Here is a 13197-nt window from a genome sequence, read left to right on the forward strand (position 1 = left end):
CTAGCATCTAAGATACCTAGCGTCTAAGACAGTGGTCTTCAACCGGGGGTCCGCGACCCCTAGGGGGTCCGCAGAGGTACTGCAGGGGGTCCGCCAATTTTTTTCAGAATAATTTACAATTTTCACCAAAATAATTTGTGTAAAAAATATAACAAAAGTTATATTGAGTAAACTACAAGCATTAATAGGCAATAATAAGCTACTTTTGACAAAAAACTATTTACAATAAAAATGTACTATTTACTATTTGCATTATGGGTAATGACCCGAGGCACTGTTGAAGCTGAGTGTTGATTAAACTGGTTGAGTTAAACGTGCGCAAGTTGTCCGAGTCCAATAATTATATTATAACTTCACATTATTAGTTACTACTATTAATTAGTGAAGCAGGATGGATAAATGTGTAACAGTAACGAGACCTCGAGCTCGAGATCCAACGGCTAGGCCTACTCCTTCCACCTCGGCCCCAGCAGCGCCTGCCCCAGGGGCAGATAAACGCAAAAGAGAAAAGTCCCGAAAATATTCAGAAGTGTACCTAAAGTTTGGATTTACTTTCAAAGAAACCGAAGGAGTGGAATTGCCGGTGTGTGTTGTTTGTGCGCCGACGCTCTCAAACGAAAGCATGAAGCCATCAAAGCTGCAACGACACTTGGAGACGAATCATGGCCACTTACAAGATAGAGCACTGGACTACTTTCAGGCTCGTCTGCACTCTCTCCAAGGCCAACAGACAATGATAAGAAAATCTGCGAAAGTCGGTGAGCTTGCTTTGAAAGCCTCATATCAAGTTGCTCTTCGCGTTGCCCAGTGTAAAAAGCCATACACAATTGCAGAAGATTTGATATTGCCTGCGGCCACTGATATGTGCAAGACCATGTTTGGGAATGATGGATATGCAGAAAAGTTGAAGACTATCCCATTGTCAGACACAACAATTGCTCGGCGAATTGGTGAAATGGCATCGGATGTGAGGGTGCAGTTAATTGAGAAATTACAAACGGCGGAGGCATTTGCACTCCAATTGGATGAATCCGTGGACATCTCCAAAGACGCACAGCTCTTGGCATTTGTGCGCTTTGTTGACCAAGACGAAATGTGTGAAGAGTTCTTGTTTTGTAAGAAGCTTCCTGAACGCACAACAAGTGCTGAAATTTTCAAAGTGATTGATGACTTTTTCGGTGAAAATTACGTACGTTGGGCAAAGTGTGTCGCGGTGTGTACCGACGGTGCGCGCGCTATGACTGGGCAAAAGAGTGGACTGATGGCGCTTGTCAGAAAAGTCACCCCCAAAGTGATGTGGACTCACTGCATGCTGCACAGAGAATCCCTCGCCGCTAAAGAAATGAGTGCTGAGTTTGCCGATGTTATGGACACTGTTGTAAAGGCTGTACATTTTATTAAGAAGAGTGCCCTACAAACTCGCCTCTTCGCTTCTTTATGCGCCGCTACAGGAGAGGAACACACAGCGCTCCTTTACCATTCAGAAGTCAGATGGCTTTCCCGTGGATCCGTATTGGCACGAGTATTTGAATTACGCACAGCTATCCACGAATTTCTAATTGGCCAAAACCGCGCGGAGCTGGCTGCGCATTTCATCGACAATGCCTGGGTCTTTAAACTGGCATATCTGGCGGACGTTTTCGCAGAGTTGAACCGGCTGAACAGTTCTATGCAGGGCCGCAATACACACGCCATTCAGCTGTATGATAAGATGGAAGGCTTCCTGAAAAAAACGAAAAGATGGAGAGAGCGCGTCAGGGGAGATAACATCTCCATGTTTCCATCAGTGGAGGAGTTGGCGGATTCCGCGGTGATCTCGCCTGACGTGAAACGCGCAATTGGTTCAATTCTTCCCACAACTGACAGCAAAGGCCATGGTGAGCCTCTTGCCTTTTGCAACCACATATCTTTGCGAAAGTGGATTCTCCTCCCTCACCTACCTGAAGAGCAAATACCGTTCAAGACTGCAGCCTGAGGATGACATGATGCTCTGCCTGACAACCTCCATCTCCCCCAGAATAGACAAGCTGTGTACCACCCAGCAGGGCCAGTCATCTCACTGAGGTAAGCATACCTGACTTCCTGAAGCTAAATGTTTAATTGTTGAATAATAATAATAATAATAATAGAAAATATAAGCCTCATCAACAATAATAATAAGCAATAATAATTATGCATGAACGTTTTATCAATCATAAACACATATAGGTTAATAACCCAGTAATTAGCCTGTTACTTATTAATTTTCCCTTGTGACCTGACCCCCTGCCTGTCTGCCGACTACTCCTCCTGTCTGACCCCCTGCCTGTCTGCCGACTACTCCACCTGCCTGCCGACCCTTCGTCCTGCCTGACCTCCCGCCTGCCTGACGACCCACCTGCCTATTCCCATCAGCCTTGTTACTAGAAATAAACCTTTATTATTTAACTCTTACCTGTTCACCTGAGTCTGCGTTTGGGTCCTACCTCTGGTCGTGACAAAATAGGTTAATAAGGTGAATAAAGTTATTATAATTCACGTGATTCCGTGAATACTGCATCAACATCCATCTCTGAAGATCAATCTCAATTGCTGTTATTTTTGCAGAGGTAAATCCGGTCTCTCTGTATTTCTCCATGAACTGAATTAGTCCCTTAATCTGAGACAGGGCTACATCCAGCTGCATATCCTTAGACTGAAGACTCTTACTCACAGTGTTCACGGCGAACAACATATCATACCATATGATCATAGCAAGAATGAATTCAAAGTTTTGCAGCTCATAGTTGACCAGGGACAGGGCCTCACTTTTAACTTTAGGGTCATTACTGCTCTCTGCCACTTCAAGCAAAGCATCCTTAATATTATTTGTTTGGTAGCGGATTGCTTTCACACTCTCTATCCGGCATTCCCACCTCGTCTCAGATAGCGGTTTAACAGTGAGAGATGGAGCATTTGCTTTCAATATTTCCCAACGTTTAATTGAAGCGGCAAATAGTGTGTATATACGTTGTACAACACCAAAGAAAGTCATTGCTTTTGGGCAACATTTTGCCATGTCTCCCAACATCAGATTCAGGCTGTGACAACCGCATGGCATGAAGTAGGCACGGGGATTCAGACGGAGTATGCAAGCCTGCACGCCTTGCTGCTGTCCTTTCATATTCTAACCATTATCGTACCCTTGTCCTCTACACTACAGTCGCTTATATCGAGACCAAGCCGCACCAGTTCAGCGAGAACAGAATCTGTCAGTCCTGTTCCAGTCTGATCACTTGTCTCAATAAAACCAACAAAATGTTCCTCGATGCTCACCTCAAGGGAGTTCATATTCACAAAACGCAGTACAAGCGACATCTGCTCTTGATGGCTCATATCTGGAGTGCAGTCGAGAATAATCGAAAAATACTTCGCAGTCTTCGTGTCATTTAGGATGGAGTTTTTCACGTTTGAAGCCAGGATACCAATGATTTCGTTCTGAATATTAGACCCCAGATAATGTTGATGGGTGTCTTTACTTTGTATCCGTTTGAGATGCTCTTGCATGGTTGGGTCAACTTTCGCTATCATTTCTATAAGGCCTAAAAAGTTACCATTGTTTTCCTCGTTGATCTTATTACTGGTTCCTCTAAATGCCAGATTATGTTCTGCCAGATATTGAACGGCTGCGACAATACGGGTTAACACGGCCTGCCAATGCGCTTTCTCCCTCTATATAGAGGGTATATAGAGGGTATATAGAGGGTATATAGAGGGTATATAGAGGGTGTATAGAGGGTGTACAGAGGGTATATAGAGGGTGTATAGAGGGTATATAGAGGGTATATAGAGGGTATATAGAGGGTGTATAGAGGGTATATAGAGGGTATATAGAGGGTGTATAGAGGGTGTATAGAGGGTGTATAGAGGGTGTATAGAGGGTGTATAGAGGGTGTATAGAGGGTGTATAGAGGGTATATAGAGGGTATATAGAGGGTATATAGAGGGTATATAGAGGGTATATAGAGGGTATATAGAGGGTGTATAGAGGGTATATAGAGGGTATATAGAGGGTATATAGAGGGTATATAGAGGGTATATAGAGGGTATATAGAGGGTATATAGAGGGTGTATAGAGGGTATATAGAGGGTGTATAGATGGTATATAGAGTGATATAGAGGGTATATAGAGGGTATATAGAGGGTATATAGAGGGTATATAGAGGGTGTATAGAGGGTATATAGAGGGTATATAGAGGGTATATAGAGGGTATATAGAGGGTATATAGAGGGTATATAGAGGGTGTATAGAGGGTATATAGAGGGTATATAGAGGGTATATAGAGGGTATATAGAGGGTATATAGAGGGTGTATAGAGGGTATAGAGGGTGTATAGATGGTATATAGAGGGTATATAGAGGGTATATAGAGGGTGTATAGAGGGTATATAGAGGGTGTATAGAGGGTGTATAGAGGGTATATAGAGGGTATATAGAGGGTGTATAGAGAGTATATAGAGGGTATATAGAGGGTGTATAGAGGGTATATAGAGGGTATATAGAGGGTGTATAGAGGGTATATAGAGGGTATATAGAGGGTGTATAGAGGGTATATAGAGGGTATATAGAGGGTATATAGAGGGTGTATAGAGGGTGTATAGAGGGTATATAGAGGGTATATAGAGGGTGTATAGAGGGTCTATAGCGGGTATATAGAGGGTATATAGAGGGTATATAGAGGGTATATAGAGGGTGTATAGAGGGTATATAGAGGGTATATAGAGGGTGTATAGAGGGTATATAGAGGGTATATAGAGGGTATATAGAGGGTGTATAGAGGGTGTATAGAGGGTATATAGAGGGTATATAGAGGGTATATAGAGGGTATATAGAGGGTGTATAGAGGGTATATAGAGGGTATATAGAGGGTGTATAGAGGGTATATAGAGGGTATATAGAGGGTGTATAGAGGGTGTATAGAGGGTATATAGAGGGTATATAGAGGGTATATAGAGGGTGTATAGAGGGTATATAGAGGGTATATAGAGGGTGTATAGAGGGTATATAGAGGGTATATAGAGGGTGTATAGAGGGTATATAGAGGGTATATAGAGGGTATATAGAGGGTATATAGAGGGTATATAGAGGGTATATAGAGGGTATATAGAGGGTGTATAGAGGGTGTATAGAGGGTATATAGAGGGTCTATAGCGGGTATATAGAGGGTATATAGAGGGTATATAGAGGGTATATAGAGGGTGTATAGAGGGTATATAGAGGGTATATAGAGGGTATATAGAGGGTGTATAGAGGGTATATAGAGGGTATATAGAGGGTATATAGAGGGTATATAGAGGGTGTATAGAGGGTATATAGAGGGTATATAGAGGGTATATAGAGGGTATATAGAGGGTATATAGAGGGTGTATAGAGGGTATATAGAGGGTATATAGAGGGTGTATAGAGGGTATATAGAGGGTATATAGAGGGTATATAGAGGGTGTATAGAGGGTGTATAGAGGGTATATAGAGGGTATATAGAGGGTGTATAGAGGGTCTATAGCGGGTATATAGAGGGTATATAGAGGGTATATAGAGGGTATATAGAGGGTGTATAGAGGGTCTATAGCGGGTCTAGGATACAGAGGGGCTAAGCTAACAGAGAGGCTAACTCTCACACCTAAACAGGAAACGGCCAACCAGCCGTCTCAGCAACATTACTGAGACCTCAGCGCTCTCACACACACACACACACACGTGCACACACACAAACACGCGCACACACACACAGACACAGACACAGACACAGGCACACACACACACACACCACATGACTCTAGTCATTCCACATATTTATGTGTGTTCTTTTGTCCTCTGGGGGAGAGACAGACAGAGAGAGAGACAGAGAGAGAGAGAAAGAGAGTGGGAAAGAGACAGAGCGAGAGAGACATACAGAGGGAGAGAGACAGAGAGAGAGAGACAGAGAGAGAGACAGAGAGACAGAGAGAAAGAGAGACAGAGAGAGAGAGAGAGAGACAGAGAGAGAGAGAGAGAGAGAGAGAGAGAGAGAGAGAGAGAGAGAGAGAGAGAGAGTGTGTTGTCTGGTTCTGAAGCCACATGAATTCCACTTCTAGTTGGGTAGTCAAACCATAGGAGAGGCCTTTGATACAGGGGAGAGGGAGGGGGAGGGAGGGTGGGGGAGGGAGCCTTTGATGGAGGAATGGCACATTGTTGCTGTAAATGGAAGAGCGTACGCTAATCTACCGCAGCGGAAAGGGAGGGTTCTTTTGAATAATAATAAGAAGAAGGTTCAAGCTTTGTCATCGCAGAGTACGACATGTATTTATGCTCTAGTCCAGGGGTCAGGGGTCACAGCCATAGACGGACCCTGGAGCAATGAGGGGTTCAGTGCCTTGCTCGAGGACACTTCGACACGTGGCTAGCAGGGGTTTGAACCGCCGAGCTGCCGAGCTTGCCATCATTAGACGTCGGCTCTACCTGCTGAGCCACAGCCGCCCCTAATATAATAATAATAATAATAATAATAATAATAATAATAATAATAATAATAATAACCTACATCACTCACAACATGTAATGAAAGTGACCTTAACACCTAGATTTAGATTCTACAATCATTGGACACTTTATTAGGGACACCTTCTCATTCATCCAGGTGGTGTAATGGTGGTGGGGATGTTTTCTTGCCACACTTTGGGTCCGTTACCAATCAATCACCGCTTGAATGCCGCAGCCTGTCTGAGTATTGTAGCTGACCATGTGCCTCCCTTCGTGGACACAATGTACCCATCTTCTAATGGTGCCTCCTGCATGATAATGCACCATGTCACCAAGCAGAAGTCGTCTCAGACTGGTTTCATGAACATGACAATGAGTTCAGTGTTCTTCAGTGGCCTTCCCAGTCTAGAACGTGAGTCTGGAACGTGAGTCTAGATGGTGAGTCTAGAACGTGAATCTGGATCATGCAATCCAGCGGCACGCTGTTCCAAACCCTCGTGGGAGAACCCTGAGATAGAACATGTAGAAGTGTCAGGGTTCTGGTAACACGATAGCATCAGGGCTAACTGTCTCTACTGCTACGCCCTGGGGGGGAGTGTGTGTGTGTGTGTGTTTACTACGGCAGCACGCTGCGCTTAAACCTGAGACGCTGATGAAGACATTCTCAAAGTGCTTATTTACCCCACAAACAACACCCCTCTGACCCCCCCCCCCTCTCACCCCCCCTAGAGGGAGGGAGGGAGGGAGACTGGGAGACAGGGAGGGAGGCAGGGAAGGAGGGAGGGTGGGGGGGAGAGAGAGAGAGAGAGGCAGGGAGGGAGGCAGGGAGGTAGGGAGGGAGAGAGAGAGGGAAGCAGGGAGGGAGAGAGGGAGGGAGGGAGGGAGGGAGGGAGAGAGGGAGGGAGGGAGAGAGAGAGGGAGGCAGGGAGGGAGGGAGGCAGGGAGGAGGGAGGCAGGGGGGGAGAGAGGGAGAGAGAGACAGACAGACAGAGAGAGACAGACAGAGAGAGAGAGAGGGAGGGAGGCAGGGAGGGAGGGAGAGAGAGAGACAGAGAGACAGACAGAGACAGAGAGAGAGAGAGAGGGAGGGAGGGAGGGGGGGGAGGGAGGGAGGGGGGGGAGGGAGGGAGGCCCGGCATTCCAGTGACGGCATCCAGCTGGAACCAATCAGGAGGGTTTATATCCCAGAAGTCAGAGGTCAGCGTCCACGGCCCTCCACATCCTCACTGTTATTACCCTCCGACAGGAAGCAGCGGCCTGAACTTCCTGTCAGGGAGAACGTGGAGGGGGCGGAGCCTGAGGGGGCGGGGCCTGAGCTCTGCTGACCGCTCAGGAACCACTTACCTCTGAACGACTGACCTACTTTCTGCCTCTCACACACACACACACACACACACACACACACACACACACACAATAACCCTCCACAGATGGGGAGACAAGAGGAGTGTGTGTTCAACGCCACATTCCAGCCCAGACTGCCTGACCTGCACACACATACACACACACACACACACACACACACACACACACATACACACACACACACACACGCACACACACACTTGCATAACTTACATACACAGACACACTCACACATACTGCAGGCGCGCACGTGCACACAGACACTATACAGACACAGACACAGACACAGATACACACACACACACACACACACACACAGATACACTCACACACACACACACACACACACACACACATGGCGGGTGAGTTAGCTCAGTCCACCATAACAGAGGGTGTTCATGTTACGCCCCAGCATGATCCTGTACAGGACTGACTTACACATGTGCTCTGTCTGCACACAGGCCAGCCAGCAAACCAGCCAGCACACCAGCCAGCACACCAGCCACCCACTCACTAAACTAGCCAGCCAGCAAACCAGTCACCCAGTCAGTCAGCACACAACTAAACCAGCCAGTCAGTGAGCAAACCAGTCAGTCAGTCAGCCAGTCAGTAAATCAGTCAACCAACCAGTAAACCAGCCAGTAAACCAGTAAACCAGTCAGTAAACCAGTCAGTCAACCAGTCAGTTAACCAGTCAGTAAACTAACCAGCCAGCAAACCAGCCAGTAAACTAACCAGCCAGCAAACCAGTCAGTAAACTAACCAGCCAGCAAACCAGCCACCCAGTCAGTCAGCACACAAGTAAACCAGCCAGTCAGTCAGTAAACCAGTCAGTCAGTAAACCAGTCAGTAAACCAGTCAGTCAGTCAACCAGTCAGTCAGTAAACCAGTCAGTAAACCTCTGGTTAGTAGTGGGGTCTAGTGGATAGTGAGTTGGACTTGTGAACGGAAGGTTGTGAGTTCAAATCCCGCCTGAAGCCACACCACTACTAGTGTGCCCTTGGGTAAGGCACTTAGCCCTCAGTTACTCCAGGGGGAATGTCCCTGTAATTCGTAATTGTAAGTCGCTTTGGATAAAAGCGTCTGCTAAATGGCAAAATTATTAAAATTATTAAACCAGTCAGTCAGTAAACCAGTCAGTAAACCAGTCAGTCAACCAGTCAGTCAGTAAACCAGTCAGTCAACCAGCCAGTAAACCAGTCAGTAAACCAGTCAGTAAACCAGTCAGTCAACCAGCCAGTAAACCAGTCAGTAAACCAGTCAGTAAACCAGTCAGTAAACCAGTCAGTAAACCAGTCAGTCAACCAGTCAGTCAGTAAACCAGCCAGTAAACCAGTCAGTAAACCAGTCAGTCAACCAGTCAGTCAGTAAACCAGCCAGTAAACCAGTCAGTCAGTAAACCAGTCAGTAAACCAGTCAGTCAGTAAACCAGTCAGTCAGTAAACCAGTCAGTAAACCAGTCAGTCAACCAGTCAGTCAGTAAACCAGTCAGTAAACCAGCCAGTAAACCAGTCAGTCAACCAGCCAGTAAACCAGTCAGTAAACCAGTCAGTCAACCAGCCAGTAAACCAGTCAGTAAACCAGTCAGTCAACCAGTCAGTCAGTCAACCAGTCAGTAAACCAGTCAGTCAGTAAACCAGTCAGTAAACCAGTCAGTCAACCAGTCAGTAAACCAGTCAGTAAACCAGTCAGTCAACCAGCCAGTAAACCAGTCAGTAAACCAGTCAGTCAGTCCGCCAGTCAGTCAACCAGTCAGTCAACCAGTCAGTCAGTAAACCAGCCAGTAAACCAGTCAGTAAACCAGTCAGTCAACCAGTCAGTCAGTCAGCCAGTCAGTCAACCAGTCAGTCAACCAGTCAGTAAACCAGTCAGTCAACCAGTCAGTCAACCAGTCAGTAAACCAGTCAGTAAACCAGTCAGTCAACCAGTCAGTAAACCAGTCAGTCAGTAAACCAGTCAGTCAACCAGTCAGTAAACCAGTCAGTCAGTCAGCCAGTCAGTCAACCAGTCAGTCAACCAGTCAGTAAACCAGTCAGTCAACCAGCCAGTCAACCAGTCAGTCAACCAGTCAGTCAACCAGTCAGTCAACCAGCCAGTAAACCAGTCAGTCAACCAGTCAGTAAACCAGTCAGTAAACCAGTCAGTCAACCAGTCAGTAAACCAGTCAGTCAGTAAACCAGCCAGTCAACCAGTCAGTAAACCAGTCAGTCAACCAGTCAGCCATACTTCAAAGCTGTCCCTTCCTCTGGTCACCTGAGCTGAACGGCCTTAAAATAACTGACCTTTCTCCCCTGCAGAGAGGCCCACACACACACACACACACACACACACGCCTCACAGGAGGAAACCACCAACAGCACATCAATGGGCCAGGAGGGGGAGGGTGGGGGCAGCGTGTGTTATTACTGTGTTGTAAATAGGGATGTCCCGATCCCATTTTTTCACTACCGATACCGATACCTGGGCTTCAGGTATCTGCAATACCAATCCGATATTTGTATTTATTGTTTTACTCCTGAATAATAACAAATACTTCCCCAGTATATAGTCCACAACAACAGTTGGCTATTAAAGACTGCCAGCCTTTATTCAAGCAACAAAAACAGTACTCTGCAGTACTCAGTGACCAACTGGTTAAAACAATTTAGACCGCAGCATTCAGCATTGTAGACAAAAAAGAGTTACTGTCTGATTTCTAGTTTTAGTGCCTTCAGGTTTTTATTCTATTTATCTTCTCTTACAAATGGCAAATCAATTATAGGACCCTTTTTAAAAGTGTAGCCTAGTGACGCTGCTGGTGAGACCAGAAATCGAAGGGGTGTCAACAATATCTGGTTTTCTTTTTTTTCAACTCAAGTTTTAAGTACCCAGTCCATATAATAAAAAACAGTTATAATCTGTGGATTGGATTAACTATTCTCGTTTTTCGGAGGCTACCAGTAAGTGATAATGACTTGTAAACATACTCTCGTTTTAGGACGTGTTCAAAAGCAAGGACTGTGTGTTCATCTAGTTATGTGTAGTTATGTGTTTTTAGCATGTCCATGTTCTCTCAGTATGTTGTGATGTTATAAAAACGCAGTTAGACGTTTGTAGCGATGTTCCACTGTTAGCCGCTAGCAGCGTTTGTTGTTGTGGTTTGATCAGTCACTTTTCTCCTGTCGCATTCCCATTCGGTGCACCAACATTCAAATACTCGTGTCACCTTGAATTTTTTTCCGATTTCAATGTATGACGCATCATTTGAAAGCTTACCATCTGTAGTTTCAGACTATGTAAATAACCGAAAAATTACTAAAGCAAATGGTTTATGATTTCACCAGCTAGCATCATGACATTGTCAGACTCATTACAAACAGGTAGCAACTAGCCAACTCTACTGTTGTCATCACGTGAGTGACACGCCAGATCGGCCACGCAGATCGCAGCCTATTTTTTTTCTGGTGCGATCTGCGATCCAGCATTCAGGACCAATATCGCAGCGATATCCGATATCAATATCGGATCGGGACATCCCTAGTTGTAAACAGACATTGTAATAGTGGAGTGTTGAGTGGTTGGGAAGGATTAAGAGTGTGTCGAGGGCTGGGCTGCCTTGTTACCATGTTATAAACACCTTTAACAAGCCAGAGAAACAGTGTTGTTATCATGTTATAAACATGTTTAACAAGCCAGAGAAACAGTGTTGTTATCATGTTATAAACATGTTTAACAAGCCAGAGAAACAGTGTTGTTATCATGTTATAAACATGTTAACAAGGCAGAGAAACAGTGTTGTTATCATGTTATAAACATGTTAACAAGGCAGAGAAACAGTGTTGTTATCATGTTATAAACACCTTTAACAAGCCAGAGAAACAGTGTTATCATGTTATAAACATGTTAACAAGGCAGAGAAACAGTGTTGTTATCATGTTATAAACACCTTTAACAAGCCAGAGAAACAGTGTTATCATGTTATAAACACCTTTAACAAGCCAGAGAATCAGTGTTGTTATCATGTTATAAACACGTTTAACAAGCCAGAGAAACAGTGTTGTTATCATGTTATAAACACGTTTAACAAGCCAGAGAAACAGTGTTGTTATCATGTTATAAACACGTTAACAAGGCAGAGAAACGGTGTTGTTATCATGTTATAAACACGTTAACAAGGCAGTGAAACACCTTTACACCTTTAACAAGCCAAAGGGTGAGGTGTGTGTGTGTGTGTGTGTGTGTGTGTGTGTGTGCACGTGAAAGAGAGAGTGACGGGTGTGTGGTGTGTGCATGCGCGCGTCTGTCCGTGCGCGCGTCTGTGTGTGTGTGTGTGTCTAGTGTCTCTAGTATGTGTGTGTGTGTGCGTGTGCGTCTGAGCACGTGAGTGTGTGTGTATGTGTGTGTGTGACAGGGGAGTACAGGTGTGTGTGTGTGAAAGAAAGAGATAGAGAGGGGGTACAGGTGTGTGTGTGTATGGTGTGTGTGTGGCGTCTCCGGCAGCTCCACCCACCTCTTGAAGGCGTCGGCGGGGTCTCTCTCCGCCTCCCCGGGCATCAGGGCCTCCGCCGCCGAGGGGTCCCCCCGCACCCTCTCCTCGTACCCCTCCACCAGCCCCGAGCGGCTAATCTGCCCCGCCAGCCCCCGGATGAAGCCCCCCACCCCCAGCGTGGCCTCGTCCTCCGCCCTGCAGAAGTGGTAGCCCAGCCCCTGGAGGTGCAGGCCCCGGTGACCCCCCAGGGCGGCCTGGGGCCACAGCAGCTCCGTGCAGATGGCCGTCTTCCCCGAGCCCGGACCCCCCACCAGCAGGACCCCCCAGGACAGACTCCCGGAGGACGTACCTCCACCTCCACCCGAGGAGGCTGACTTCCCGCCCGCCGTGCCCGACAAAGGGCCTCCGCCGCTGGGGTGGGAGGGAGCGAGAGGGCCCTGGGAGGTGGAGGTGGGGGGCTGGTTGCTGGGGGTGCTGCTGCTGCTAGTCCCACCCCCGCCCCCCCCCTCCCCCGCCACCCTCACCCCCCCCAGTCAGGCCGTTGGTCTTCTCCTGCAGGCAGTGCTGGACCTTGTGGAACACCCACTCCCGGCAGTAAAAGCGTTTGCCCTGCAGTAAGCTGGTCTGGGCCATGGCGGTTCTGGACTACTGCTGCTGCTGCTGCTGCTGGCCAGCGAGGTTCCTCATAGGTGGGGGCCCTCCTCCCCCCTCCCTCCTCCCCCCCCCTCGCCTCCCCCCGGGCCTCACACCCTCCGCCCCAGAGCAGGCCAGCTGTATCCAGGGTCCATATCTCTGGGTCCACATGTGCGTCAGCAGAGCGGTCCTGCTGGACTGACTGACGTCCACAACCCAACCCTCCCTCCCTCTCTCTCTCTCTCTCTCCTCAG

At 47.0% G+C, this 13197-nt stretch overlaps 1 protein-coding gene across 1 annotated transcript in view; it reads right to left on the reverse strand.

Annotated features, from left to right (window-relative positions):
* Positions 1–12943, reverse strand: part of ankrd50 (ankyrin repeat domain 50) — a gene marked incomplete at its 5' end in the record, with an annotated part of 51857 nt that extends 38914 nt beyond the window's left edge. The window contains 2 exon segments of the mRNA XM_080536132.1: positions 12332–12713; positions 12835–12943. Of these exon segments, the coding sequence (XP_080392258.1) occupies positions 12332–12713; positions 12835–12943 (491 nt within the window).
* Between the last annotated feature and the right edge of the window lie 254 nt (positions 12944–13197).

The sequence above is a fragment of the Nansenia antarctica genome (genome assembly GCF_963989245.1).
Source record: "Nansenia antarctica genome assembly, chromosome: 7".
In the NCBI taxonomy this organism is placed as follows: Eukaryota; Metazoa; Chordata; class Actinopteri; order Argentiniformes; family Microstomatidae; genus Nansenia; species Nansenia antarctica.